Below are 26,059 nucleotides of genomic sequence, written 5' to 3'. Positions count from 1 at the left end.
TGTGGGAGTCCAACAAAACAATACGGATCATTCTAAACCCCCTTATTAGTACCTTAAACCAGTGCACTTCTCATGCACATTTCGGAGTCCTGAAGCCTCCCTGGTCCGCCCACATTTCTAAAACCGCATCAAACACCACATGCCGAAGATGCTGAACATTTCGGTACCCAGAATGCCTAAATCGGACAATGTTTTGCACTTTTGGGGGGGTCTGTCGCGCTGATTTGAGGAAACAGCATGACCACGTACGCAGAACTCATATGAGACACATGAGCACACACATCCACACATCCGGTACGACCAGGCTCCCATACCGCACCGTTGATCTCAAAGCGGTCATTGTGCATTGTCGGCGCTTTGCTATCTCGAGGCAGCAGAAAGCGATTATGCCGTCGACCAATAAAGACCTGGCCCAAAGTCTACGCCGCAGTATTTTTCGTATTTAAAAGACACGTTATTCAGATAGTAAGAGGCGCCAAACATTTCATTATGCACCAATTCATTGTGTAAACGTTTTTTTATTAATGTTAAGGGGAACACACGTTCCTCTGTCACACACTAGGAGGCTAAATACAACCCATGTGGCCCTTTTGCCGCACTTTGTGGCCAAATTCTGGGCCATTTAACTCGTGAAAGTGGAGTTGGACGTGCCCTGATTGCACTTCGAATCACGCACTACACATTATTTAAATAGGACCCTTACTCACCAATTCTCTTTCAACGCTTGCACGACTGACAGCGTCTCTGCTTTCTATTTTTCATAGCCCTTATCTTAGTTCTGGTGCTTTCTGTGATTTCACTTCGACTGACATCTGAACTCTGTTTAATACTTCAAAGTACCTTTCATGTCTCAGGTCAAAAAAAAGAAATGTTTCAGCTTTTCTAACTCCCACAACTTCCAATGTTTATACACAGATTACTCCGACTGCTCTCGGTGTTTACGCTCCAGCTGACACTTTAACTGACATCATCTTTCAGTTTTTTTACGTTTGAACTTTCACTAATTTCTCTCAGGACTTAAACTGACTCCAGGTCAATTCATCATCTTCACATCCTGCTCCTATACCTTTATTTGAATCATCCTGAACTTGCTTTCAGCACTTTCACCCCAACTGATACTTTACTCAGGGCTTACATTTATACTGTCACTTCAACTCCACGAGGCATTCAAACTGAACGTTCACCTTAGTTTATCATTACTTTAACTACTATTTCAACTTATTTTAGTGATCGTAAAGTGACTGCCACTTCAACAAAGACTTCAATCCTTCAGTGACTCAGCTATTTCAAATGTAAAAACATTTTTTTACGGTCGTTTCACTGGCTTCATCACTGCTTACTTAACAGCCGAACAGACACTGATGTAGATATTCCATCCGTCACAGCCGACTCATCTCTTAATCCTCGTGAAGGGATCAAAGACCAGGAGGGTTCAGAGGCAGACCGGGCCCTCATATGATACACATTATACACCAGAACTGGCAGACTAAAAAGGGCCACAGAGTCCTTTTAAACCAGGTTAGCTGTCAGGTTCATTTATCATTCCTGTGGCGCTAAAGAGTGCTTTTGTAGCAGCAGCAGCAGCAGCTGGTTGGGTGCGAGTTACGGGTTCAGTGGGACAGAGAAGGGACGGAAAGAATAAATACAACAATGCCAAGTCATGATGCCATTTTTAAAAAACATACAGCGGGTCAGCTGGTTGTCAGGTCCCTTTGACCCTCTTGTGTGAAGACAACGCAACACTGTCATCATCCTCCACACACACGTCCGCCAGCAGACACTCATGCCGTATCGCGACTGCGCCGCAGACCCCTGAGTCACGCTTCAGTCCCTGACTCAGGGTGTTTGTCCCCAGTAATCTCTGTGATTATTTTTGGCAGGGCTCTTAATCTGAGCAGAACAAGAAGGATTAGCCCGAATCTTCAACCCCAAACCAAACTGTCTGGACAAGATTGGGACTATTCCTCAATGACACTATTTCATTTATTTGGTTTCTGTTCAAAAAAAATCTATCTCAGGTCATTTGCACAAACGTATGAATGACATGTACGGGGAATGCAAGTATCGACTTGTAGACACAATCCCACGTTGTTTGCAGGGTTCTATGGTCATGGAAAACTTGGAAAAAGTAATGGAAACTTTTTCCAGACCTGGAAAAGTCTGTGAAAGAAATGTAATCCCAAAAGTGTTGGAAAAGTCATGGAAATGTGTTATATTCATGTGTTTGTATGGTTCATTTTTGCTGAGTTTGAAATAATTAATATGTTTTAAAAAGAAAGACACTCAAACTATAAGCAGGCATACATACAGGCATCTATATAAATGCTTATTATTTTAATCAAACTATTACCTCTCATTCATTTGTGTCATTTAAGGTATACTGTATGCTTTGGAATTGTCGTTGTTACTTTAAACACTACATTTTATCACTTTCATGTTTACACCCAGATTTCACAAAATGTTTGTTCATGGAAATTTGGGTTTAAGTCATAGAAAAGTCCTGGAAAAGTTCTGGAAATTTGGTTAAAAGTCATGGAAAAGGGAAAAAGTTCTGGAAATGTGGTTAAAAGTCATGGAAAAGTCATGGAAATCCATTGGTCAAAATGTGTATGAACCCTGTGTTTGGAAGTTTTCATCTCTGCCCCACTACAACATCTTAAAAATCATTTCATTCTGCACAAAACTTGTTTCGTTTTATGAGTCCAGCATGTATCTTTTGGGGAGTCTTGTAAAAGGGTTCCCATTGGATCGTCTGATTAAAGCCGACCCATCGAAGAGTTTCTCCCAGACAGAAAATGAATCTGCTCCCCGTCCATCCCTCCACTTCCCCATTGACCACCTGCCAGATCAAACACAGTCAACCTAATCCTCACCAACAAGCCTCGGAGATTAGGTTCACAATCTTGACCTGTTTTTTTTTTTTTTTTGTTGGGCGCACATTTCGTCGCGCACTCCGTTTGAAGGGGGTGGGGGTGTACGGCAAGGGGCCATTGGTCTCTCGGTAGACTTGTGAAGGGGATTTGCTTGCAGAATAAAGATCTATTTAGGAAGTTAGAAGAGAGGCAGGGGAGTGTGGGGAGGAGGGGGAGATGACTCAAGGAGAAGACAAGACTAGACATGATGACCTCTGACCTACAGGAGTTCAGTCTCAGCTTCTGGGCAGATTTACTGGCCTCCCTCGGCATTCATGAATCCTGGATTTAGGGTGTAGACTGGAACACCAAAAAATGGAATTTCACATATCTGGTTTCTGTCTTCAATTAAATTCAGTTGTATTTATATTGCCCAAAATCACAAATACAAGATTTGCCTCGGAGGGCTCTACAGTCTGTGCACATGACATCCCTGTCCCGGGACCTCACATCGGATCAGAAAAAACTCCCCCAAGTAAAGATAGTAAAACCCTTTCACAGGGGAAAAAAGGGAAGAAACCTGAGGGAGAGCAACAGAAGAGGATCCCTCTTCTCGGATGGACTGAAGCAATATATGTAATGTGACTAAAATGAATAACAGCACATTCAATGAATATGACAGAAATAATTTATATAATGAGGAGTAGGCATGGACCACGATCCAGATGATCACAATCCATGTTGGCAGAAGGAAGTAGAGAGGAGGGGCATCAGCAGGGCCATGGCAGGGGGCAAGACTGGCTCCAGACAGCCGTGATCCATGGCAGGGGGCGGGACCAGCTTCAGACAGCCATGATCCATGGCAGGGTGCGGGACCAGCTTCAGACAGCCATGATCCATGGCATGGGGCGGGACCGGCTACAGACAACCGTGATCCATGTCTTGTTTTTGGAAGTAGATTTACAGTTGCAATGATGTTGGACGATCTCGGGAGGGGAGGAGAGGAGCGGAGAAAGACGAGGAAGAAGAAAGAGGTTGAGAGACCAGGAGGGTTGTGAAGTAAGCTGTCCCTCATCCGTGCTCTGATCAGAAGGCCCCCCGACTGATGCAGTATGCAGGGTAGTCCCCCCCACTGGCCCGCCGTGAGCACATTACCATATGGACTGCATTTGTCTGCAGCTAAGTCTTAATAGGATCAGGCCTACGAAAACCTGGGCCAAATCCCCCCCTCACCAAGGAAAGTGAGATTGGCACCGAGCTGATTTACACCCCCACACACCTTGAGGAGCTCCATCACTCTTTGGCAGCGAGGGAACCGTTTGATTGAGTCCAGGTCTGAATGCAGGGGGATGGAACGGTTGGAGTTGAAGATGCAGTGAAACAACACGCCGCCTGGCTTCTGATTGCTCACGACGTTCGTTTAATTTAGACATGTTCAATTCTGTTGCATTTAGGGGGAAGGAACCCAGAAAAGAAATAGGCCTCCAGCTGCATTTTCCCGCTCGCCGTTTATCCTCTTTTTTTTTTTCAGTTCCTTTTCCAAAGTGGTTCATTACACTGTTCCACTTAGTGGATTGTTTTTATTGGGCGCGTTTGATCAGCATGGCTCTTCAGTCTCTCCGTGTGTGTGCTGACCACTTTGGTAAATAGCTCAACTCTAATTTTCTCCGCGGGTGGTAGAGTTGGAATGCTCGGCATGAGTCTCGAAAGCCTGAGAAGTCAGACGTGGCGTCCTACAGTCACTAAGTGTCAAGACTCTGCTTGTCTTTTTTCTCTCAAAGTGGTGATTGCTTTTATCATTTATAACGGCATATTAAAGCTCCATTATCTGTGCAAGCTATTCCCATGTGGTAAAGAGGCGTTGATTTGGGATGGTGTGGCAACGTCTGAATGCAAACTTCTCTCTGACAGTCCTATTTCGTATGAAACTTTTATATACTGACAATCCCGTCGACACAACCGTTTGAGATGGAATCCTTCGAAAGAGTCAAAGCAGCATATTTGTTATGGATGAAAGGAAATGTAAGAGAGAAACTTTTAAATGATATCACCTTGGATTGTATTATGTCCCGAACGACTTTGTCTTGGCTCGTCTGTGACGATGATTCGGAGATGCCGACGCAAAGTCGCCTCCTAAGGCCGGCTTTTTAGTCTTCTTAGTAACGGGTAAAAGTTCACATTCTCACTTAAACAAATGGACTTGTCCCGCTGAGATCTTACAAACGTGTTGAATGCATTTTTCGAAACTCCAAAAAAACATTTGCGAATGTTTGAAAAAAATATTCAGCAACTTTTCTGGGCAACACGTCCTCATACCTGAAAGACAGAATAGATTAATTGCCAAAGACTCCCAAAAACAACACATAGGAGTTAAGCTACCTGACATATGAAAGTTAAAATAAGCCAACGTTGACTTTACAAGGGAGACAAACAGTCTCCTGGGTTAAAGTCCTGTGTTTGTATCACCCAGCCATTCACCGCAACCGCAATGGGACAATCCACACTTTTTCGCTCCTTATATTTTGTCACCTGACTCCCTCCTTTCTTTTGCGACTAGTGGTCGCCTCGTAAAATGTAACAAGCTGCTGGCCCAAATGGCCGACACAACCGTTTGTGGAGGACCATCTCGTTCCAAGGCTCTCTAGTTGGCTTTTTTAAACCCTTGACACATACTTTCCCCAAGTATGTGTCAAGGTCAAACCAGTTGTAAATAAGTAACACGACTAGTTGTCAAAACCTCCACAGGGTACCTTTAAGTGTACACCTGTATCTGGAAAGGTCAAGTATGTGTATAGTGAGTACACTTCATCACAGTCCCAAGTGCATTCTGGGTTTGGTTCATCAGAGTCTTCATCAGAGCTGCAGCTGTAAGGATGTGTGATTGTTATTGAACCATTGTACGAGTTGATATCAACAGACCTGTAAACTTCTTCTTTTTCTTCTGCTCATTCTTCTTCTTCTTCTTCTTCTTCTTCTTCTTCTTCTTCTTCTTCTTCTTCTTCTTCATCTTCTTCTTCTTCGTCTTCTTCTTCTGCTTCTTCTTCTTCTTCTTCCCCATCCTTCTCCTCATCATCATTCTTCTTCTCCTCCATCTTCTCCTTCTCCTTATTTGTCTTTTTCTTCTCACCCTTCTTCTTCTTCTTCTTCTTCTTCTCCTTTGTATCCTTCATTTCCTTATTTCCTCCTCATCCTTTGTCTCTTTCTCCTTCATCTTCATCTTATTTCCCTCCTCATCCTTCTTCTCCATTATCTTTTCCTCCTCCTCTTTCTCTTCCTCCTCTTCCTCCTCCACTTCCTCCTCCTCCATCATCTTCTTCTCTATCTGGTCCTGTTTTCCTCCCAGGCCACAGAACAACGGTAAGTTCTGCTCGGGCTCCAGCCGTCTCAACCATCTGTGTAACACTCGGCCGTGCCCTCTTAACTCCGTGGACTTTCGGGCCCAGCAGTGCGCCGAGTACAACAGCAAGCCCTTCAGGGGCTGGTACTACAAGTGGAAGCCCTACACCAAAGTGGACGGTAAGGTGATCAGTTCATTTAAGAGCCAACAAGCACAAAGCCAGTCCTGTCTCGTGGTTGATTGCATCATTTTCCCCGGAGGTTGTTTTGGTTGTTATTTTTCTTCCACCATTATTGAGACATCTTTGTGTATCATTTCTTTTCTCTTTTGTAAAACGAAACACTATCCAAGGATTACCAAGACATCTCCACTGTATTCTTGGCACGTAGTGCGCGAGGAAAAAAGAAACCTCATTGTTAAATACACAGAGGATTTCACATCTCTCAGTGCAAGCTTTTTCTTGTCTTAATTCTGCAGATCTTTTCATTCTGAACCTCGCTGTACTCGGCAAAGCTTTAATCTTTTTTATTTATATATATATATATATAAATATAAAATGTTCCTGTAATGCCAACCTCTATTTACTGTTGCAATGATTAGGGCCAAAGAGCTGGAGGAAACTATCACTCTGTGTAATGTGCATGGGGAGACGTGTAGCCACCTGCACCCTCTGACACAGTGGGGATGGATTTAAAAAGGAAGCCTACGGGCCCAGCTTTGTTCCACAGAGCGAGTTAGAGCGCTGCAGCGAAGGGAAGCAGTGCGTTTGGCCGCCGTCCCGGGCCTGGTTAAGCTGCTGATGAATGGGCGGTGATGTCGAGAGGAACAGATTCTGAACCGCCTTCTGGGACCTCGGGCCAAGTCACCTTCACCGCCATTTATTTTTAATCAAAGACGGCTGCGGAGACTTGTCTAAGATAGCGGATCTGAACCGCGTCGGAAAAGCTGCACACCCACTGGGTGCATTCGTATTCAGTTCCTGTCTTTTCCAATTCAGCTACATCGGGATCGGTGCGTAACCGTGTGTGGCACAGGTTGCAGGACAGTAGCCACGCTTTAGGTTTATAAGCCGTGAAGTAATGTGTCAATCATTCAAATGAAGCGTCATTCCACCCAAAGGTTTCTTTTGTTTTAATTGTTACTTCGGTGTGTGTCTGTGTGTTCTGTGTGCAGATGAGGACATCTGTAAGCTGTACTGCATCGCAGAAGACTACGACTTTTTCTTCGCCATGTCCGGCAAAGTGAAAGACGGCACCTCCTGCTCGGAGCACAAAGGAGACGTCTGCATCGATGGAGTGTGTGAGGTACACTGTCACCTGGAACTAGAGAAAATCCCTCCGTTGCTACCGTGTTTTGTCAGTTTCTTTTTAACAAAACACCTCCAAATGAATTGCATGTTGGTCTTTGCTCTGCACTCAATCTGTAGCTCTTTTTTTTCTTGATTTGTACCATGTGACCTGATATTAAAGGAAAAAAAAACAGGTTTTAAGGGTAATACTGCATCATCTATATTGTCCTTAGTAATAAAACCAGATGTCAGGTGCAGTAGTTACAGGAAACCTGACGTCAACACACATAATTATTTCCTCCTGGATTGTCACAATACATGAGTTCCTTCCTCTTAATTCTTCCTCGGTCCGTGTGTGTTTTTGTGTGTGTGTGTGTGTGTGCAGGCCGTCGGCTGTGACCAGATGCTGGGCTCCAAGGCCTCTCTGGATGCCTGCGGAGCCTGCAAGGGGGACAACTCCACTTGCAAGTTCTTCAAGGGCCAATACACCCTCCAGCACAGGGCGAACGGTAGGCCTGTGTTTGTATGTTAGTGTGTCTGTGCGGCAGCAAGCGTACACTTTCAAATGAGACTGATGCAGGCAAACAGACATGGAGAGAACCCGTACACAGACCAACGCATACGATGCCTCGTCATAATGGACCGATTCACTTCAACCAGTAACACACACGGACACAGATAATGGGTTAGAGCAGGGACGGTGGTGGAGCAGGATTGTGCGATGAAACATGACATAAGAAGGAGAGAACAGCACAGGGAATTTTAAAATGGTTATTTCCAGGCCTGGAAAAATCCCAAAAGTTTTGAAAAAGTCATGTAAATGTGTTAGATTCATGTGTTCACGACGTTCATGTGCGCTGAGTTTTAAATAATGATGCTTTTAAAAGAAAGACGCTCAAAATATAAGCAGGCATACATCCAGGCATCTATATAAATGTTTATTCTTTTAATCAAACTAATGTCTCATAATCATTTATGTCATTTAAGGTTTACTGTATGCTTTAGACTCCTCATTTTTACTTTAAATGCTACATTTGATCACTTTTTTCATGTATACACACAGATTTCTAAAATGTTTGGTCCTGGAAATTTGGCTTAAAGTCAGGAAGAAATCCAATGGTCAAAATGTGTATGAACCCTGACAGCACTGAATAATGATCCTTAGCATGATTCATCCTTGACTTTCCTCACCATCCCCCCACCAGAGTACTACTCCATGGTTGCAGTCCCGGCTGGAGCACGAAGCATTCATGTCCAGGAGATGGAGGTCTCCACCAGCTACCTGGCCGCCCGCTCCCTGAAGAGGAAGTACTACCTGACCGGGGACTGGACCGTGGACTGGCCGGGGAAGTTCCACTTTGGCGGGGCCGTGTTCGACTACCAGCGCTCTTTCAACAAGCCGGAGAGCCTTTATGCCGCCGGTCCGACTAATGAGACGCTGGTGTTTGAAGTAAGCCGCCGCTGCCGGGTGATGTCCGTTTGGGGCAATTAACAGTGACAGGGTCCCTGGCAGAGCTGCCGCGCCTTTTTTTCCCCTTCTTTATACGTCTGGATATGAATAGGCTGAGATGAAGAAGAAGGAGAAAAAAAAGAAGTTTGCGGTGGTCGCGAGAAGCGGGGCGGTTGTAACTGTCTGCGGTGCCTCGGCGCGGTGCTAATTGTGTTCGGCGATTGGTTACGTCAGGGGTGATCTGGGGATGGGTGGGTGGAGTGGAAGGCTTTAATCAGATAAATTGGAGGGGTTCAAACCGCCTGTCTTGTGCCGAGCGGCCCTCTTTTGTGGGTGAAAGAAAGAGACTATAAGGCAAAAAAGGGGAAGGAGACGAAGACAAGGAAGGTTCGTGACATGTCAAGGATTAATTAACATCAAAGTCAAACAGTTTAAATGGTCGGTTCACCCAGAACAAACTGTCCAAGTGGATTTAAGACAGACGTCTCAACAATCACCTCCTCCCCTCACTCTTTGCCACCCTGTTGACCGTCCACTAAACGCAATCACGCTGCTTTCAAGATCCCCTTTGCGGTCCGCCTGAACAGAGTTTCAGTATTTCACAGCTGTGGCTCACAGGAGGAGTTCGGTAACCACAAGGTAGCCGGTTCGATCCCCCAGTCTCTCAAACTGTGGGGTGCGACCCTCTAGTGGGGCGAGGAGGTATTACAGGTGGGGCGCAGGGGGAGATGCAGATTCTTAAAAATATTTTAAGAATCCTTTATAATCCCACAGTGGGGGAATTGTTCTCTGCATTTAACCCATCCTTAGTAATTAAGGAGCTTTGTGCTGCTGTGAAGCTCTGGGGCTTCAGTGTCTTGCTCAAGGACACTTCAACATGAAACTATGGGGAGAAAACAGGAATCCAACCGGCATCCTTGGTAATCTTTTTGCCAAATATTAGGGTTTTTTTTACACATATGTAACTTTATTTGCATTGTTTTAACAAATTGATTGCACATGTTATTAGTTTTTGTCTGATGAAGCAATCTGGTTTACTTGAAAGGGATTTCAATTTTCTTTAATCAATTGATTACAAAAGCACGGATGGAGGAGTTGGACCATTTTGTTCCAATGTTGTCGGGGCGGTGGGGTCCGAACATTTTGCTTCCTCCAAAGTGGGGCGTGACAGAAAAAAGTTTGAGAACCACTGCACTAGGGGTTCAGTGTCTTTGAGCAAGACAATGAACCCGCGAGTTGCTCCTTGGGCGCCTCACAGCATCACACTGCTCCTTAATCACTAAAGATGGGTTGAATGCAGAGATGAATTTCCCCAAAGGGATTAATAAAGGATACTTTTCTCCATTGGAGCGGCAGCAGAACTGTTGAGAGATATCTCAAGGAGATAATAGATGCATCTGCATGGAGAGATACTAGTCAAGGCAAGTGAGAAATATATGTTTGGGCGAAGTGTAGTCGATTCGTGAAGCACCACTTAGAATGGACGACAGTGCAGACACCAGAGAGAGAGAGAGAGAGAGAGAGAGAGAAAGAGAGACATTGGCCTCCCTCTCACATGGTAGAAGCCGGCCTCTTGTTTATATGCAGCGCAGTTACTTGGTGTAACGCAGTCACATGATTAGCCCATGTGCACACACACACACACACACACACACACACACACACTCAAAGCCATCGACGCGGCCCCCATGGCCACTGATCTCAAAAGTGCTTTGTCGCAGCCATGTGATTCATGGCTAATAGAGCGAGTGAAATCCCCTAAATCAACCGCGCCGTTTAGAGGCGGCGATGAAAAGTACGAAACGAGATGGCCGCTTCGAGGGAGATGTCCTGCATCGCGTGCACATGTTTAAGAGCCGATGGCCGAGGCTTTACCCGTCCTGAAGTAGCAGAATGTGCCGCTGGACGAGTCTATTCCCCAGAGAGAGAAGAGAGAACTATTACTCGACAAGTGGCTGAGTCATTATTCCTTTGACAGTGAACGTCGGTGGTGGGATGTGTGGGATGTTCTTCTCGCAGAACTTTGTCAGCGAAAGTCTTTATTTTCTTTTGAACTCTGAACCCAGGAACAGAAGTGGAACGCGGCTGAAGGGTAGACATGTGGGTTTTTATTTCTAACTCCATACACGGGTGATGTGGTCGTCGTGTAAAAGCTCGGCTTCCTCGGGCTTCTGAAATACTGCGGTGAAAGCGGTGATGATTGGCCTGTGGATCTAAAGAGGAACACCAGTGTGAAATGTCCAAAGTCCTCACTGGTCACTTGTGGGTTCATCAGGAAATGTCTGAGTGTTTTTGTCGTCGCTATTTTAGAAGAGAGACTTCTGTTTGTGGGCAGTTTAGAGGAGCAGCTGCTGTCGTTGGCACCGGGGACAGCCTATTGTTGTGTCCTGCAAGAGACGCAGCAACAACAATCTAGAAATGTCATTACCAAAAGAGGTTGCAGGGTACATTTTAGGATAAGTATAAGTTCTGAGAAACCTTTGCTTCAGCCATTTCTGCATCCTGCGATGTCACAATCATGCATTCGATGAGCGAGTTTTGTTTATTTTTTAAAAAGGAAAGCTTTTTTTTTTGCTTTCTGTGGTTTTTAGGAATGAAAATGTCCGTCTGTGGGACAGTTTGTCGGTCCAGACGAAAATATCTCAACTGCTTTTATATGAATGGCAATTACGCCGAGATATATCTCAACGTCTCTGGATTAGAAAGTCTGGACCGACGAGAACCCAGGTTTGTGATGAAATACCTCGCATAACCGATGCCGTGCAGTAATGCTGATGAGCGAGTAGTGGCATGCTAACGGATGCTAAAGACAGATGCATAACATGAGGAATTAGTAGCAGTACACAGTCTCACAGAGCCTGCCAGCACAAAATGCACCAGAAGTGTTTTTCTAAGAAGCTTCCAGGCCAGTCAAATATTTGGAATGAGAATCCAAAAGGAAATTGTATAACTGTCTGGGAGTTTGTGCACCAGCCCCCCGGACGTGCGCCTAGTTGCGAATGCGCTCGGGTTTCCTGTGCAATGAGAGACGATCGGGACAGCTTCAGGAGCGCTCCCTCTTTTGGTTTTACTTTACAAAGTAAACAGGTTCAGATGATCGCACTTACATCCGATCGTCCCATTCCGCATTCCCACCTCTTGCGAATAGACCCCCATAGCACCCCCCATTTGTAATAACCCTTAATATTCCTTGAAGAAGAGACTTGGCTCAGTGTGACAGAGCTCCTCCCGCTCGCCCGTGTGGCCCGGGCCGGTCACACATCTGCTGCGGCTCTGCAGACGACGCGAGCGTAATCTCTATAAGTATGTCCTGTAATTACAAAACGGAGAAACGGGGGTTGATAGAGTGAGAAGGATAAAGAGATGGAGAGTGAGATTAAAAGATTAAGAACTCTGCATTTGAACTCTTCGAATGTGAGAAGTTAAGGTCAGGGCACGGGGACTTTAACTGCGGATGGAAAGAGCCAAATGAAGGAAAGTGAGTAGTTTTTTTCCCCTTCTTTCTTCATCTGTTTCACACATTCTGCTTAACTGGCGCTGTCACACGGAAACTGAGAGAGTACGCGTGGGGAGGGCGTGCGCATCAATCACTCTCAGACCCCTTACTCAGCTCGAGACTCAGCAAGGGGAAAAAAAAAACTTGTGAGGAGTGTAAGCGCAAACTGTGACAAGGGGTTCACATCTGTACAGCTGCTCAGCTGGTAGCGAACAAGAGGACGGAGGCGGGTGGAGGGGGGGAACATATGGCTGTGGTCTCAGAGGAAACAGGGAAGGATTATTCCCTCTTGAGTTGACATCCTTGTGGTTATGGCGAGGGCGATGTCACACAAAGCATTGTTGGGCCCGCAAGTGAGATTGATATCTGTCTGCACGCCACATTTGAATTCATCATCATCTCATCTGAGTTGATGAGATGCGCGGCGGCGGCTTTGTTGGGAAAACCAAGATGTCGCACCGGATGATCCCATCGATCGTCGCTTGGCAGGCGCGTTAGTCCCAATTCTTCTCGAAGAGATGGACGTTTCTTTTAATATACGGGTTGTTTTTCTCCGGTTTGAATTCAAAGTGGTTTAATTAGATGGCGGAGAAGGTTTCTTGTTTTTGCGTCTACATTGTTTCTTCAGTGAAAATATTTTTTTCCCCACTAAACGGTACTTGCGGGAAAGAGAGGAGCTCTTCTGGGCAACACAGGCTCGAAGGAGTAAATGTCCTCTTCATTTTGTGACTCATCGTTTCTACAGCTTGGGATGGGGATGCATTTAACAGTTATATCTGGTTCTTTGGTGACAAAATCAAGTTGAAGATACAGGCCTGTGTGACAAAAAACAACGACATGGCCAATTAGATCCAACAAGCTTTTCATGGCCAAATATCTACAAAGTAACACCAAAGATGTTTAGTGTGCCAGCTTTAAACCTATAATCACCTCATGTAATTAAATACAATATTACTATGAATTAAATGCAGCTCTGAGAATGTGGAGACCATTCAGAAATGTGGAAACTAACCAGTAGCTTTATCTTCACTTTTTATTCCGATTCCCCTCCCAGTCCGGACAACATGACTGTTTTCACTTCACATGCATTTACTCTAGTTATTAACGCAATGCCTCATCTTGTTGCTTCACTGTATCTTGATCATATACTTAGAGTGAATACATGTGTAAATATGTTATGGATTTAACTGTTAGTAAGGTTTCTCGCCTGTGGCCCCCCCACCCGATTTTTTAGAAAACAAGTCTCTTTTTTAAAAACATGAACTTAATTATCTCCCCACCCACAATGTTTATTAACTTCATGTAAAGTTCTACAATACTGTAACCCTTGTGAGAATATACATATGGTTAAAAAACATTAAAGTGACTGAAGTACTTCCGTAACTCTGAACCTGCTGCAGTGACCGTAACGTTTCACTAAACCCGTGATAAGTACCCTTTAACAAAGTTTTAGTTCACTAACAAACACATCCACGTAACCGTAAGGCTTATGGGAATCTCACAAAGCAATCCTTGTAAACCCCCTATTGGTACCCGTAAAGTCAAAAAACGGCAAGCTTCTTCTTCGCCAGCGCGTTATTTTGAAGGCGGAGGCTTCCCTCAAGGGCGGATGTTTCTGCATCCGGGTCGTAGAGCACCAACAGAAGCTCCTGAAGATTTAAAGCCGCAGGACACAAAAGATCCAACAGTGTTTTCCCAGAGAACAAGTAACTTTTCTATTTTTGAACCGAACGACTTTTTTTTTTTTTTTTACTAAAACACCTTCCCAATAAGTCAAAGCTTTGTTTTGCAGCGCTTTTTTGTTCCGGATTTGGATTCCTTAAGTCCTAACCTCTCCAAAAAGGTGTGTTATTAGTATGTGGGATGTTGTTAAGGCCCTGAACTATGGAGTTGGAAAAGATTTTGGCAAATCTTGCTCATAATCATGCTGAATGTTATAAAAAAAATTGGGGGTGATATGGGGTTTTGGTTTGTATTCTGGAGAAGGTTTTTCTTTGTTTTTTGGGGGCTTTTGGTGTCAGTTATGTCCCAGACTAAGAACTAGAGCGAATACAGGTTTGGATATGAATACAGGTTTGGATATGTCTGACATTCTTAATTAAAAGTGAGCATCTCCCCTCTCACAACGGTAACGCTGCGGTTAGTTGGGTGTAGGTTATTCAACTTTGCGGCTGGCTTTAGGAAAGACTGATCGCTTGCTTAGAACGCATCAAAGGCTTCAATGATGCTTCAATGATGTTTAGGTCCTCTATTAAATGGATTATACCAAAATCCGGCTGAATGTTGTTTTCATAGCTGCCTGGTTCACGCCATTGGCGGTTGTTTGGCGAAGAAGCAGAAAGAGTTGCTTTGCTCGGACGAGCGTGAAGACCTGGTGTGGCTCGCGGTGGTCATTGTTTCGTGGCAGGGTGTTTTGGTTGGGTCGGGTGATAGCATCAGAGTAATATGCGCAGCGGGGTTTAGCGTGCAAGCCTGAATCAGTCGGATCAAACTGAAAGCTTTGAGGAGATTTGAAATAACCACCGTACAGAAAACAGATAACACAAGTGGACAAGCCCACTCCAAAGCTACAGTTCCTCTGATACTTCCGAGATTGTTGACAACGGCGCAATTGATTCAGCGAGTTGCCTACAGATTCGCTTTTATCTTATATCTAAAAACACTGCCATGCACCTGCCCCATTTCATCTCCAACAGTGTCACGCCTCACAACTCTCCCTCCGTTCTTAGTGGGGATGTATAGAGTGTATGTGAATGTGCCGGCCAGCCGGCCGGCCCCTCCAGCTGTTCACACGTCTATGTAGATGTGTTCGTCTGACAATGGACAGCTCTGTGATTCTTGCTACATAAACATATCTCTTTTTTGCCTCCTGTCTGGACCGGGGCCAGACAAACACATGGAAGAGTTTACATGGAGAAGAAGGCGATTGGTCCAGTCAGTGGATGTGCCCCAGGACTGTTGCGTGTGGATGAAACCCAGGAGATGCTTGGCTTTCTCAGTTGGATGCCTGATGGTGGATTCCCCGTAGAATATATCACAAAGAAAATACACTTGTCAGAACTCATTATTGCAGATATTGATCGACTTGGTATGTCATAAAGGGTGTTGACAGTTGGCTTTAATACAATTTGCCAAATGGATTATGGATTAATACCCACCCAACCTTTTTAAAAGAAAAACATAACTGTGCTGAACAAAGACCAGTGCAAAATGACTCAGCTGACTATTCAAATGAGCCTCAAACTAAATTCTAGCGAATCCTCACGGGGTTGCTTTAATGATAGCCCGATGCGTCTCCTGTAATGGGTACGTCTGCTTTCGTTCATCTGTTAGACTCTGCTTGACTGGAATGTCCAAAATAAATCTTCCCGAATAGAAAAAAAGGTAACTCAGGCTCACCAGCCCGTGTAAAGGATGTGGTACAAACACACACAAAAAAGAGCGAACAGCCCTAAACGAATGGAAATTGTCCCTCAATTGTGCACTCTACTGTCAAAACATAAAGGACCTGGTAATAGTGTGGTTAGCCAGTTTGGACTAGAGAGGGAACGTCATGCTCCTTCATGTTTCTGGAGCCGGCAGCTTGGTGGGGAGATCTAACAGCTCAGTGGGACCTCGATGGCTGCCACGTTGTCAGTGGGCTTACCTTTAGTTTATTGCAGTGGAATCCATAACAGATGGAGCCGTGTCTGCTCTTCTTTCACTGCATATGAACATTTTGGTTTAGACAGTGTGGGGCCTACTGTGTATACATATATATATATATATATATATATATATATATATATATATATATATATATATATATATATATATATATATATATATATATATATAAATTGGAGTTCTACCAATACATCATAAAGTGCTGATACTGTTGGTAGCACTTTATAATAAGTACACACTATTTAGGTCACAGAACATACTTAACTAATACTTAACTAAAGAGTAGTAACTACCTGTATTAATTATGAATTGTTGCATTTTTTTTATCATGTACTAACAAATTATCGTATTAATCATCTATAAGTTCTTAATACTTCATTTACAAATGGGCAAGCCATTATTTATAAAGTATGAAAACCAAAGCTTATTAATCAAGAATGAAACATTTATAACATTGTTCCATGTTGGATTAATGCTTTATAAATGATGAATTCAGTGTTTATTCATGCTTTACTAATGCTAACTAGTGTGCACTTAATAAAAAGTGCTATTATAGTGTTTTATATATTCATAAAACAAAGGTATACACTTACTTCTTGAAGTGGTTGACATTTTATGGTTACTTGCCGTGAACCTGGTTTGTTTGATATTAATGTGCAATAAATATGTCTGGACACCAAAGAACCCATAACGTTCCCGAGATGTTATTCTGACTTTAAAACAACGATATTATTACGTCTCTATGAAAGTTATTGCAAGATTACGTGAATGTTCTTCAACATTTACTTGATCGTTTACCCAAAATGTTCCCATGACATTTGAACTACGAGGTTTTCTGATTTAAACTCTATAATCATCCGAACTTTCCCAGAACCTTCTGGGAAAATTCGTATAATTTTCCAAGAAAGTTACTTTAACGTTTTCCTCATTATGTTCTCATAACTTCAAGTTATTCTGGGAGTTGTGGGAATTCCCATAATGTTCTGCAAGGTTTAGTTGAATGTTCCAAGAAGGTTACTTGAGTGTTCCCGAGATTTAAAAAATGTGCCTTTTCTGACTTTAATCCAACATTATTGTGACGTTCCCAGAACGTTCGAGAAGGTCAGTTAAATGTTCCAAAATAAAAGGTCACCTGATACTTTCACCTTAATGTTCCCTAAATGCCACGCTTCCCTGACTCAAATGCAACATTATCGTCCCCAGAAAGTTCTTGCAAGGTTATTTCAGCGTTCCTAAAAGGTTCCATTCACCCATAATATTCCCTCGATGTCTAAAACTGCAAGTTATTCTGATTAACAACCAAAGTTATTGTTATGCTTTCAGAATGCTCCAAGAGGGTCACTTTAACGTTTTCCCCTTTGATTGAAAAAACCCACATTTTTCTGACATAACACCAACGTTACTGTTTCCGCTCCCCGAGCGTTCTGGGAGCGGTTCGAAAGACATCGGACGTTCACACGCGGGACACTTTCTCTGACGCGCTGCGCTCTCGCCTGACAGATCCTCCTGCAGGGGAAGAATCCGGGTGTCGTGTGGGAGTACACCCTGCCGCGCACCGAGAGGAAACCCGACTACAGCTGGGGCGTGGTGCGCTCGGACTGCTCCGCTCCGTGTGCTGGAGGTGAGGCTGCGTGTGTGTGTGTCTGTGTGTGTGTGTGTGTGTGTGTGGGGAGGTACGTGGACCCCACCATGTTGGTTTGATGGAGGAAACTAAAAGGACTCTGTCCCGTGCTCGTGTGTTGTGTACACTTCACTTGAACAGCGGTTTTTCCGACTCGGCGGCGTCGTATCTGGGCTCAGCGGGCCAGAAAAGCGTCGGGCGTCTCCACATGCTGAAAAGCAGCGTGCGTCGGGGATGTAGAAAGAGAGAAAACCCGGGATGGAAAGAGGTTGGCGTGTTGCCAGGGTTACTCGAGATAGAGTTACATTTGCCAAACGCATCTGCTATTCCCCATCTTTAAAACCTTTTGTTTGTCTTGTAACATTACAAGTGAGAGGACAAACATGTAGATGTATACAAGCTGAATGGCCAAACAGGTTATAGAGCATAAAAATATATTGATAAGGTAACTAGCTACAGATATTAATAAAACTCTGCCTTCTGACTGACTCAAATACTCGAAGCCCGATAACAGTTTTTAACAGAATGTAGTATATTTCTGTCCCAAAAGACTCACAGCAGTGGATAGCTGTGTGTGTGTGTGTGTGTGTGTGTGTGTGTGTGTGTGTGTGTGTGTGTGTGTGTGTGTGTGTGTGTGTGTGTGTGTGTCACTTACAAGTTTCCATGTTGATGGCATGTTAAAGTTGTCCAATTGTACACAATAACCCAAACCCAACTCTCTCTCTCTCTCTCTCTCTCTCTCTCTCTCTCTCTCTCTCTCTCTCTCTCTCTCTCTCTCTCTCTCTCTCTCTCTCTCTCTCTCTCTCTCGCCCTCTCTTTCTCTCTCTGTCTGTCTGTCTCTCACTCTCCTTCTCTCATTCTTTCTCTCATTCTTTCTCTCTCTCTCTCTCTCTCTCTCTCTCTCTCTCTCTCTCTCTCTCTCTCTCTCTCTCTCTCTATCCCTTCTTTCTCTCATCATCCCCTTTTCCCCCCTCTTCTCTCTCCATCAGGTCGTATCTCGACCAAGGCGATGTGTCTGCAGGACCAGAAGCTCCAGGTGAACTCCACCATGTGTAATCCCTACACCAGACCGACACTGGGCTCTCACCTCTGCAACACGCAGCCCTGCCCAGCTTAGTAAGTGCTGCGAGAGAGAGAGAGAGAGAGAGAGAGAGAGTGTGTGTGTGTGTGTGTGTGTGCGTGCGTGTGGCTCAGGTCAATGCCTCGTGTACAGTTGGCTGTGGGATATGCGCCATGGGTCTTCATGTTGCCAAATTTTGAGGAATCTTCGGTGCTGTTTTTATTACTGGCATACAAACACACACACACACACACACACACACACACACACACACACACAGTGGTTGAGCAGCCTTAAGGTTGCCTGTGGTCCATTTGCTGTGGCCAGCCACCACTTTTGCTCAGCCTGCGTCCTCCTCCCTCCTCCTCCCTTCTCTGCCCGCTCTCTAATTTTTTTGGGGAGTTTCTTTCCATTTCCCTACGTGAGCAAACCCATGAAAGCCTTCCCTATCTGCTGCTTTCTGCACCACTCTTTACTTACTCCAGTGCAGTGTTTTTTCTCCGGCTGCATGTCCAGCCGATTTGAATCCCTCAGACGTGTAATCATGTAATGTTTTTGTCATCATCTGTGATGTTGAGCTTCGTCTTACCACTCGATGACAAGAGGTTCCTGGTGGATACAAAGCAGACCTAGAAGGGTTTCCAGCAGTGGAACCTAAACCTAACTACATATTTTAAACCTAATAATTTAAAATATGCAAAAACAATTTATATTTTTCTCATCGCTCCGGGACGTGATGACAGGATGTTTAAGGCTTGTCTGGCTTTTTGTTGAAAAATATCTTAATATCTTTCTAAGATGAGGCTGAAATCAGTGAAATTCAAGAATGAAATATGAAATGTGTGTCCTCAGACTTTCCCATCAGCAAACGTTAGCATGCTAACATGGGAAAAACTAAGATGTGAATGTTTGCGTGCTAAACATTGGCCTGTTAGCATTGCGGCTAACATTTGCATGTAGCTCTCAAAGGACCTCACAAAGCCGCATTTGACACTTTTAAGCTTTTACAGTGTTGAGTTGTTGGCTCGACAAACATTGCTACGGTGGGTGGGGTTCTGTCTGAGAATTTGGCATTTCTAAGAAAGAAACTGGCTACGGGCCCTTATCTTATTCCAGTCGAAACCAAATGTGCTTTTTGTCATGTCGTAAATTCAGCTGTACGTTTCTGTAAGTCTGTAATGGACCTTTTACCATAGCGAACACTTGAGAATGAGAAAGAGAGATGCGGGAGCGAGGGAGGGAGACATGGAAGCCGACTCGGAGTGATTGAGTCTCCTGACTTTCTCCGAGGCAAAAATCATGCTCGTGTTTTTAAAGATCTCGGCTCTTGTCTAGACGTTGTGCTTAACGGCATGCATTTTTAAAGGAGACTATGTGCATTCAGGGACCGCTGCAGCGAGGCTAAAGTGCAGCGGAGTAACAAGTTGAAACGGGGGAAGTGGAGCTCCCTTGATTCATAGCGCTGCTCCAAAGAACAGGCAGGGAACCGTGCTTTGGGTTCAGAGAGAGTACACACACACACACACACACTCTCACACACACACACACACACACACACACACAAAGGGATGCAGGCACAATAACGGTTCATATTCACACACCTTCTCCAATGTACCGTATGACGCTTGGCATATGTATTTCCGGTTCAAACCGCGGGGTGATCTAGAAAGACATGCTGCTTCTGTCCGATGTTAGCGATGTTGTCGTTTCGTCCGCCGTTAGCCGTGCCGCGAGAAGTCCAAACTCAACTTCCTCCAGTGTCAGGGGTTGAACAAGCCAGACCGCTATCGGTTACACCTCCAGCAAACACCCCCCTGCTTCTCAGTAAGTTTCCCACCATCCGAGAGGGCATTTCCTGCTCCTAATCTCGGGGCGCGGCGTATCTCTTATCTTGGCGAAAGGTATTAAACAGCCCCGTTGCGTGTGTCCCAACCTCCCTCCCTACCCCATTTGTTTGAGGAAAGAGAATGGTATAGCCCGGATAAATAACATCATAGTGGCTGTCCATTCAGGAACACATAAGCAGTGTTAAACGCCCCGTGGATCTTATTATGCAGTAGCTGACACCGTTTTCTCAGTCCGGTTGTGTATACGGGCCAATTTATGGGCATTGCACAGGAAGAAAGTTGAGTTGAGTGAGCAGCGTGAAAGCTTTAATGACTGCATTAAGAGCTCCAAGATGTACGGGCGCACATTCAAGAGCCCCGGCAGAGGAAAAGATAAATTGACAGTGAGGCGGGATGCGTGTGTGTGTGTGTGTGTGTGTGTGTGTGTGTGTGTGTGTGTGTGTGTCTGACAGGAGGGGGAATGTAAAAGTGCCTGCTTATCTCTGCAGCGTGTATCTCGGGTGCTGACAGGCCTATCCATGTTTTATTGTGCAGAGACGGCAGGATTCTCTCGGGGCCAGGCCAGTCTAGCCATGCAGAGCCAGTCAAACTGCCCCCCCCACCACACCCTCACCCCTTTACTCCCATCGACCCCCTGTTGCTTTAAACCTTCACTCTCCATGCTGCCGTTAGCCTGTCACCCCAAAACTTGGATAGCCGGCTGAGGTGCAGCAGCAGTTTTCTAGACATAAAAGAGGGACGCGGGGAGAATTTTAAGAAGCCAGTTCAATCTTCCTGCCCAGCACGCAGTTAGGCAGAGATACGCTCATATATCATAGATTTACTTAAAAGGTTTTCTTTTTCCGCAGCGCAGCCCGTCCACATCTCCTTCTGCCTTGCCTTCCTCTGCTTGTTCTGCGTCTGCTGCTTCAAGTTCTTTTGCTCTTTCTTTTGGTAGAGACCATCTGTGGAGTCACTTAGAGATCACCGGTTGGGATTCTCCTCAGCGCATCATAGGGCGGCATCCTGTATGTAGATGGATCAAAGAGAGATATGTCCTACCTGTGCCAGTAAAGATGTACGGGACAATATGTGCACAAAATACTGAAAGAGTTGTTTTAATTTCAGTGAAACGAATATCTCCAATAACAGTTTACATGAAAATGTATCTCGGGATGTGTAAAGGTATGAAATATATAGAACTAATGAATGAATGGATTCAAGAATAGGAATTTAAGTCCAGGCCATGTGATCACATAAGAGTTCACAGTAACTTAGTGAATGACTTAATGAAGAATAGTTACAAACACAATAAGTGGCAGCTTTAATTAAATTAAAGAAATAAAAGCGCGAGAAAACTGCTGTAAAATTCTATCAAATATCTGTTCGCAGCACAAAATACATTTGATTTTTACCTTTTAATCTTGAGAATAAATATTGCATACAGTGTTCAAGTAAATGTATGCTATGGTAGTGCCTGTTGCACTACCATACAATACCTTTACTTGAAGTCAAATACTAGGACCCTAAAGCAGCGAAATGGAATCCAGCCGTCCTAAATTTTGTTGTTTACTCCTTTGCTTTTTCCCATTATTTTATTTCAACATGTCTTCAGTCAAAAAAAAGACCTATTTCAGTCCCTTTATACGCAGGCAAAGTTTCAATAAGTGCTACAGCAACATTCCCAAATGCCAACATTGTAAATGTCAGCGCCTGTTGGAGCCACTGAATGACCGTGTTGGAGTGAATTACTGAGAAAAGAAAATAACACAAGGGCCCGAGATGGAAAAGATGTTTATACAAGCAAAATGAGTGCAGACGGGGAAATATCACCAAAAGTACACCAAAACCACACAAATGTAAATATGTACAAACCTGGGTTTCAAGGAAAAAAATACAGAGTCCTGCTAATATGAATATAGTAACTTGTTGGGCAGAAAATGGTCATTTTGTATATAATCAAGCAGAAAAACTTAATTCAAACTCAACAGGTATATAATAGATATTCATTCAGTAACTGGTGCACAGCCACTCTCTCGTACTTCCACTATTGCACTCTCCCGCCTCAAAATATGTCAGTCATTGAAACATTTCAGTGAGATAAATTGCGGCGAGGTCAGTGGTGTTTTGCAGCCACTTGAACCACTTTTCCCCCAATGATATATTGTTATTTATATGTAAAAGCAAACAGCCACCAAACATCCCTAACCGATGCTTTCGGGTCCCGATGGTTTCGCGTCTCTCCCGTTTTCCAAATTGCAGTTCATTTTTCGGTGGCGCTTGACGGCGAAATGAAAGCATTTTTTTCTTCCCCTGGAGCAGGTCGACAGCGGTGGCGGCTGCGGCGGCGGCTCACAACCGGACTGAGCCATCTGCCCATCTCTCCATCTCCCTCCTCCTCTAAGCCTGCGGTTGTCAGACCACTCAGTCGCTGTAATCTGCCCCTCCGGCCCCACTTCAGCCAAGACAGGAGCTATTTTAGAAGCAGCAGTTGGCTTTCATCAGTGGCGAAGCACGATTTCAAAGAAAAGGAGAAAGAGGACAAGAGAGGCAAAAAAATAATAATCAAAAAAGCACACAAAAAGAGAAGAGATTTGTAAATAATATAAGACCCGAAAAGAAGATAGAGGATTTAAAAAAAAAAAAAAACGGCGGCGAGAGGAGGGAGGGAGTCCTCATCTCGTAGCCGCGTTGTGTGGTGCGCTGCGTGCGGTTGGCCTTGGGAGACCTAGCAAAGCGGTTGTGTGTGAGTTGTGTGTACAATATGGTCGCCGTGTTTATGTTCAAATCCGACAAGCACAAGGAGAGATGGATGGCTACGGATATATACTTTTGTCCTGTGTATTTTCTTTGTCCGTCCCGAAACTACCAATTTGTGCGTTGACGAAGATCAATGTGTGAAATCGGTTGTGAGTATTTTTAAAAGAAGCGTGTCTCGTGTTTTATGACTCTTCACATTTAGGAAAAAGGACGAAAGCGGTTTTAAACCACCTAATAATAAGTGGTTTCCTTCAGTCGTTGGTGTAATAGTCGCTGCTAATTTAGGGTGAAATTGTGCTTTTTTCTCTGTCTGTGTGTGTGTGTGTGTGTGTGTGTGTGCCCAAAATAAGTGCAGCAGAACCTGTGGTTGGCTGTCCTGATTAGGAGCTCAGTGATGTGGTTGGTGTGCATGTACGCTCACGCGCATATACTCCCTCTTGGTGTCCCGTCACAGCTGGGCGGCGGGAGACTGGGGCCCCTGCAGCCGCTCGTGTGGAGGAGGTCAGCAGACCAGGGCCCTGCGCTGCCTGAGGAAGGTGACGTACCAGAGGGAAGAGGTGGCGGCGCACTCCCTCTGCCCCGTCGTCTCTCCGGCACAGGTCCAGCCCTGCCACACCCAGGCCTGCCCGCCCGAGTGGAGCACCGGATCCTGGTCACAGGTGGGTTGTTGTGTGGCAGCATTTAACAAGAGCTTGACTTATCGGTGAAATCTTTACTGTGAGGTGAATCTCGTTGAAGGTTTTTTTTAAAAAAGTTGTTCATGTTCCCCGCGGGATGAACCGTGAATACTTTGGTCTCCACCCGTCACTCTTTATCCAGCAACATTCCTGTTGGTTTTGATTCTGTATATTATACATATATTTGCTCAAATATGCTTTAAATCTCAGGACAATGAGCCTAAGTCGATGTGTAATGTGGCAATTTGGTAAGGTGAGGATGTTTATTGTCATTGTAAAAACACAACACGAAATGAAGTTGGCGGCTCATCAGTCGGTACAGCAGTAACAGGTAAAAACATGTATAAAAACATTAAGACAGGACATTCAAATTTAAAACTTGGCATTTAAAAAATATATGAAACATAAAACACAGGCATCAATTGCTTTAAAGTGATAAAGTGTCACGTTATTGTGACTGCTAGCATGCTACCACGCGAAATAAACCATTGAAAATTTACCACGTGAGCATGCTGCCGTTAGCGTCTAGCACAGAATTGAATTGGCAAAGATTTTTTAAAAAATAATAATAATTATGTTTGACTTTTGTTTTGCGTTCCTTACTGAACTGAATGGAGGATCTGAGTGAACAACGAGATGCTGCTCAGCTCGCAGCTGTAGCCTGAGAAATGATACAGCATTCCCTGTGGGCTCATAGTGATTACTGTAAATGAAACTGCTGTCATGAGTGATTGTTGCTGCACTATTGTATTCAAAATTACGCGTGACAGGTGTTTGTGCAGGTTGAGTCATGCTGGTGCTTGAGGAAAGGGGGAGGGGCCTATGGGCACAATGCTAAAGGCCCCTGGAACTGAAGACGCTGAATAGAATGCATCCATTGTTATGTATTGACTATAGTTACCTTCCTACTTGCTAAACAGGGCAGTAGAGTGACGTGAAAAGTGAAACATTTTCATAGCTGATGATGATGATGATGATGATGATGATACTCTTCCACTGGCTCCGCTTTATTTGGATGTGAAATGTGATCCTCCATGTAGCTGTCAGAGTTTACAGGTTGCGTGTGCCTACTGTCTTAATTCATTTGTCGGCTAAAAGTGATCATCGTCCATCAACAGCTTTTTAACAAAGCTGCATGTTTAGACATCTTCATGACACACACACACACACACACACACACACACACACACACACACACACTGGGCTTCCGAGTGAGCTGTCAGAGGTTTCACTCATGCTTAAACAAACACTCTGCTGCCCTCTGTTGGACATGGGAACAACACTAAAAACAAATGACAGAACCGAACAGTGTGTAACTTATCCAAATAAAATGAGCCTCTTGTCGGGACTATTCAACCTTTATCCTCAGACATCTGCATTTTCTTCTTCTTCTTTTTAAACTGCTAAACCCTCTTTAGTTTTTTTAACCTCAAAGAAATCTTTTCTCGTCTCCCCTTGTCCTTGCGTCACAATTAAATAGCTGGAGGTAGGACACAAACACGCCTTTGAATCGCAAAACAGCTTTAATTAGGCTTTTTAATCTGATGGCTAACAAGTATGAAAGAAAAACACAAAGGTTTTGGCATCTGCAACCACTAGACAGGCCCTTTTATGTGCTCATTAAACTGTATACAACGTTAATAGCCTGGCAGCTATCGGCCTGCTGCTAATTGGCTGGTGTGACTTGCACAGTTGGACACACAGCTGTCCGTCAGCCGCTCTTCAGGATGCAGGGGTTTGTGGGTTGTGGGTTGTGGGACTATTTTGTGAGTTCAGTCGGCGGTCAGGCGGAGGCGAGCCAGTGTCCGTGAAAACAAATCAATCTGAACTCGCAGTGACAAAAGGACAACCGGGATGCATTGGTATGCACAGATGTGCGTGAGTCTTTTGTCTCATTGATTGATGTGCCGCTGTCACATTAACGGCTGTGGTTTTCCGTCCCGGCAGAGCAGTTTGACACTGTTGTCCAACCTCTGCTTTCTCCACGTTGGAGTCGACAGCAGCGCTGTCCCGTCGTCGGTGGCTA

At 44.5% G+C, this 26,059-nt stretch overlaps 1 protein-coding gene across 2 annotated transcripts in view; it reads left to right on the top strand.

Annotated features, from left to right (window-relative positions):
* The window catches only part of adamts18 (ADAM metallopeptidase with thrombospondin type 1 motif, 18), a 55,424-nt gene that overhangs the window by 23,237 nt on the left and 6,128 nt on the right, over positions 1 to 26,059 (top strand). For both annotated transcript variants that reach the window (XM_068572496.1, XM_068572486.1), the window contains 7 exons: positions 6,196 to 6,368; positions 7,363 to 7,493; positions 7,863 to 7,986; positions 8,683 to 8,927; positions 17,590 to 17,710; positions 18,700 to 18,826; positions 23,811 to 24,015. In XM_068572496.1, the coding sequence (XP_068428597.1) occupies positions 6,196 to 6,368; positions 7,363 to 7,493; positions 7,863 to 7,986; positions 8,683 to 8,927; positions 17,590 to 17,710; positions 18,700 to 18,826; positions 23,811 to 24,015 (1,126 nt within the window). The remainder of the gene's footprint in view (positions 1 to 6,195; positions 6,369 to 7,362; positions 7,494 to 7,862; positions 7,987 to 8,682; positions 8,928 to 17,589; positions 17,711 to 18,699; positions 18,827 to 23,810; positions 24,016 to 26,059) is intronic.

The sequence above is a fragment of the Clinocottus analis genome, unplaced genomic scaffold (genome assembly GCF_023055335.1).
Source record: "Clinocottus analis isolate CAN_PGR_092001 unplaced genomic scaffold, fCliAna1.0.p SCAF_1, whole genome shotgun sequence".
NCBI classification, from domain to species: domain Eukaryota; kingdom Metazoa; phylum Chordata; class Actinopteri; order Perciformes; family Cottidae; genus Clinocottus; species Clinocottus analis.
Note: the sequence above shows the minus strand (reverse complement) of the source record. Positions and strands in the feature narration are given on the sequence as shown.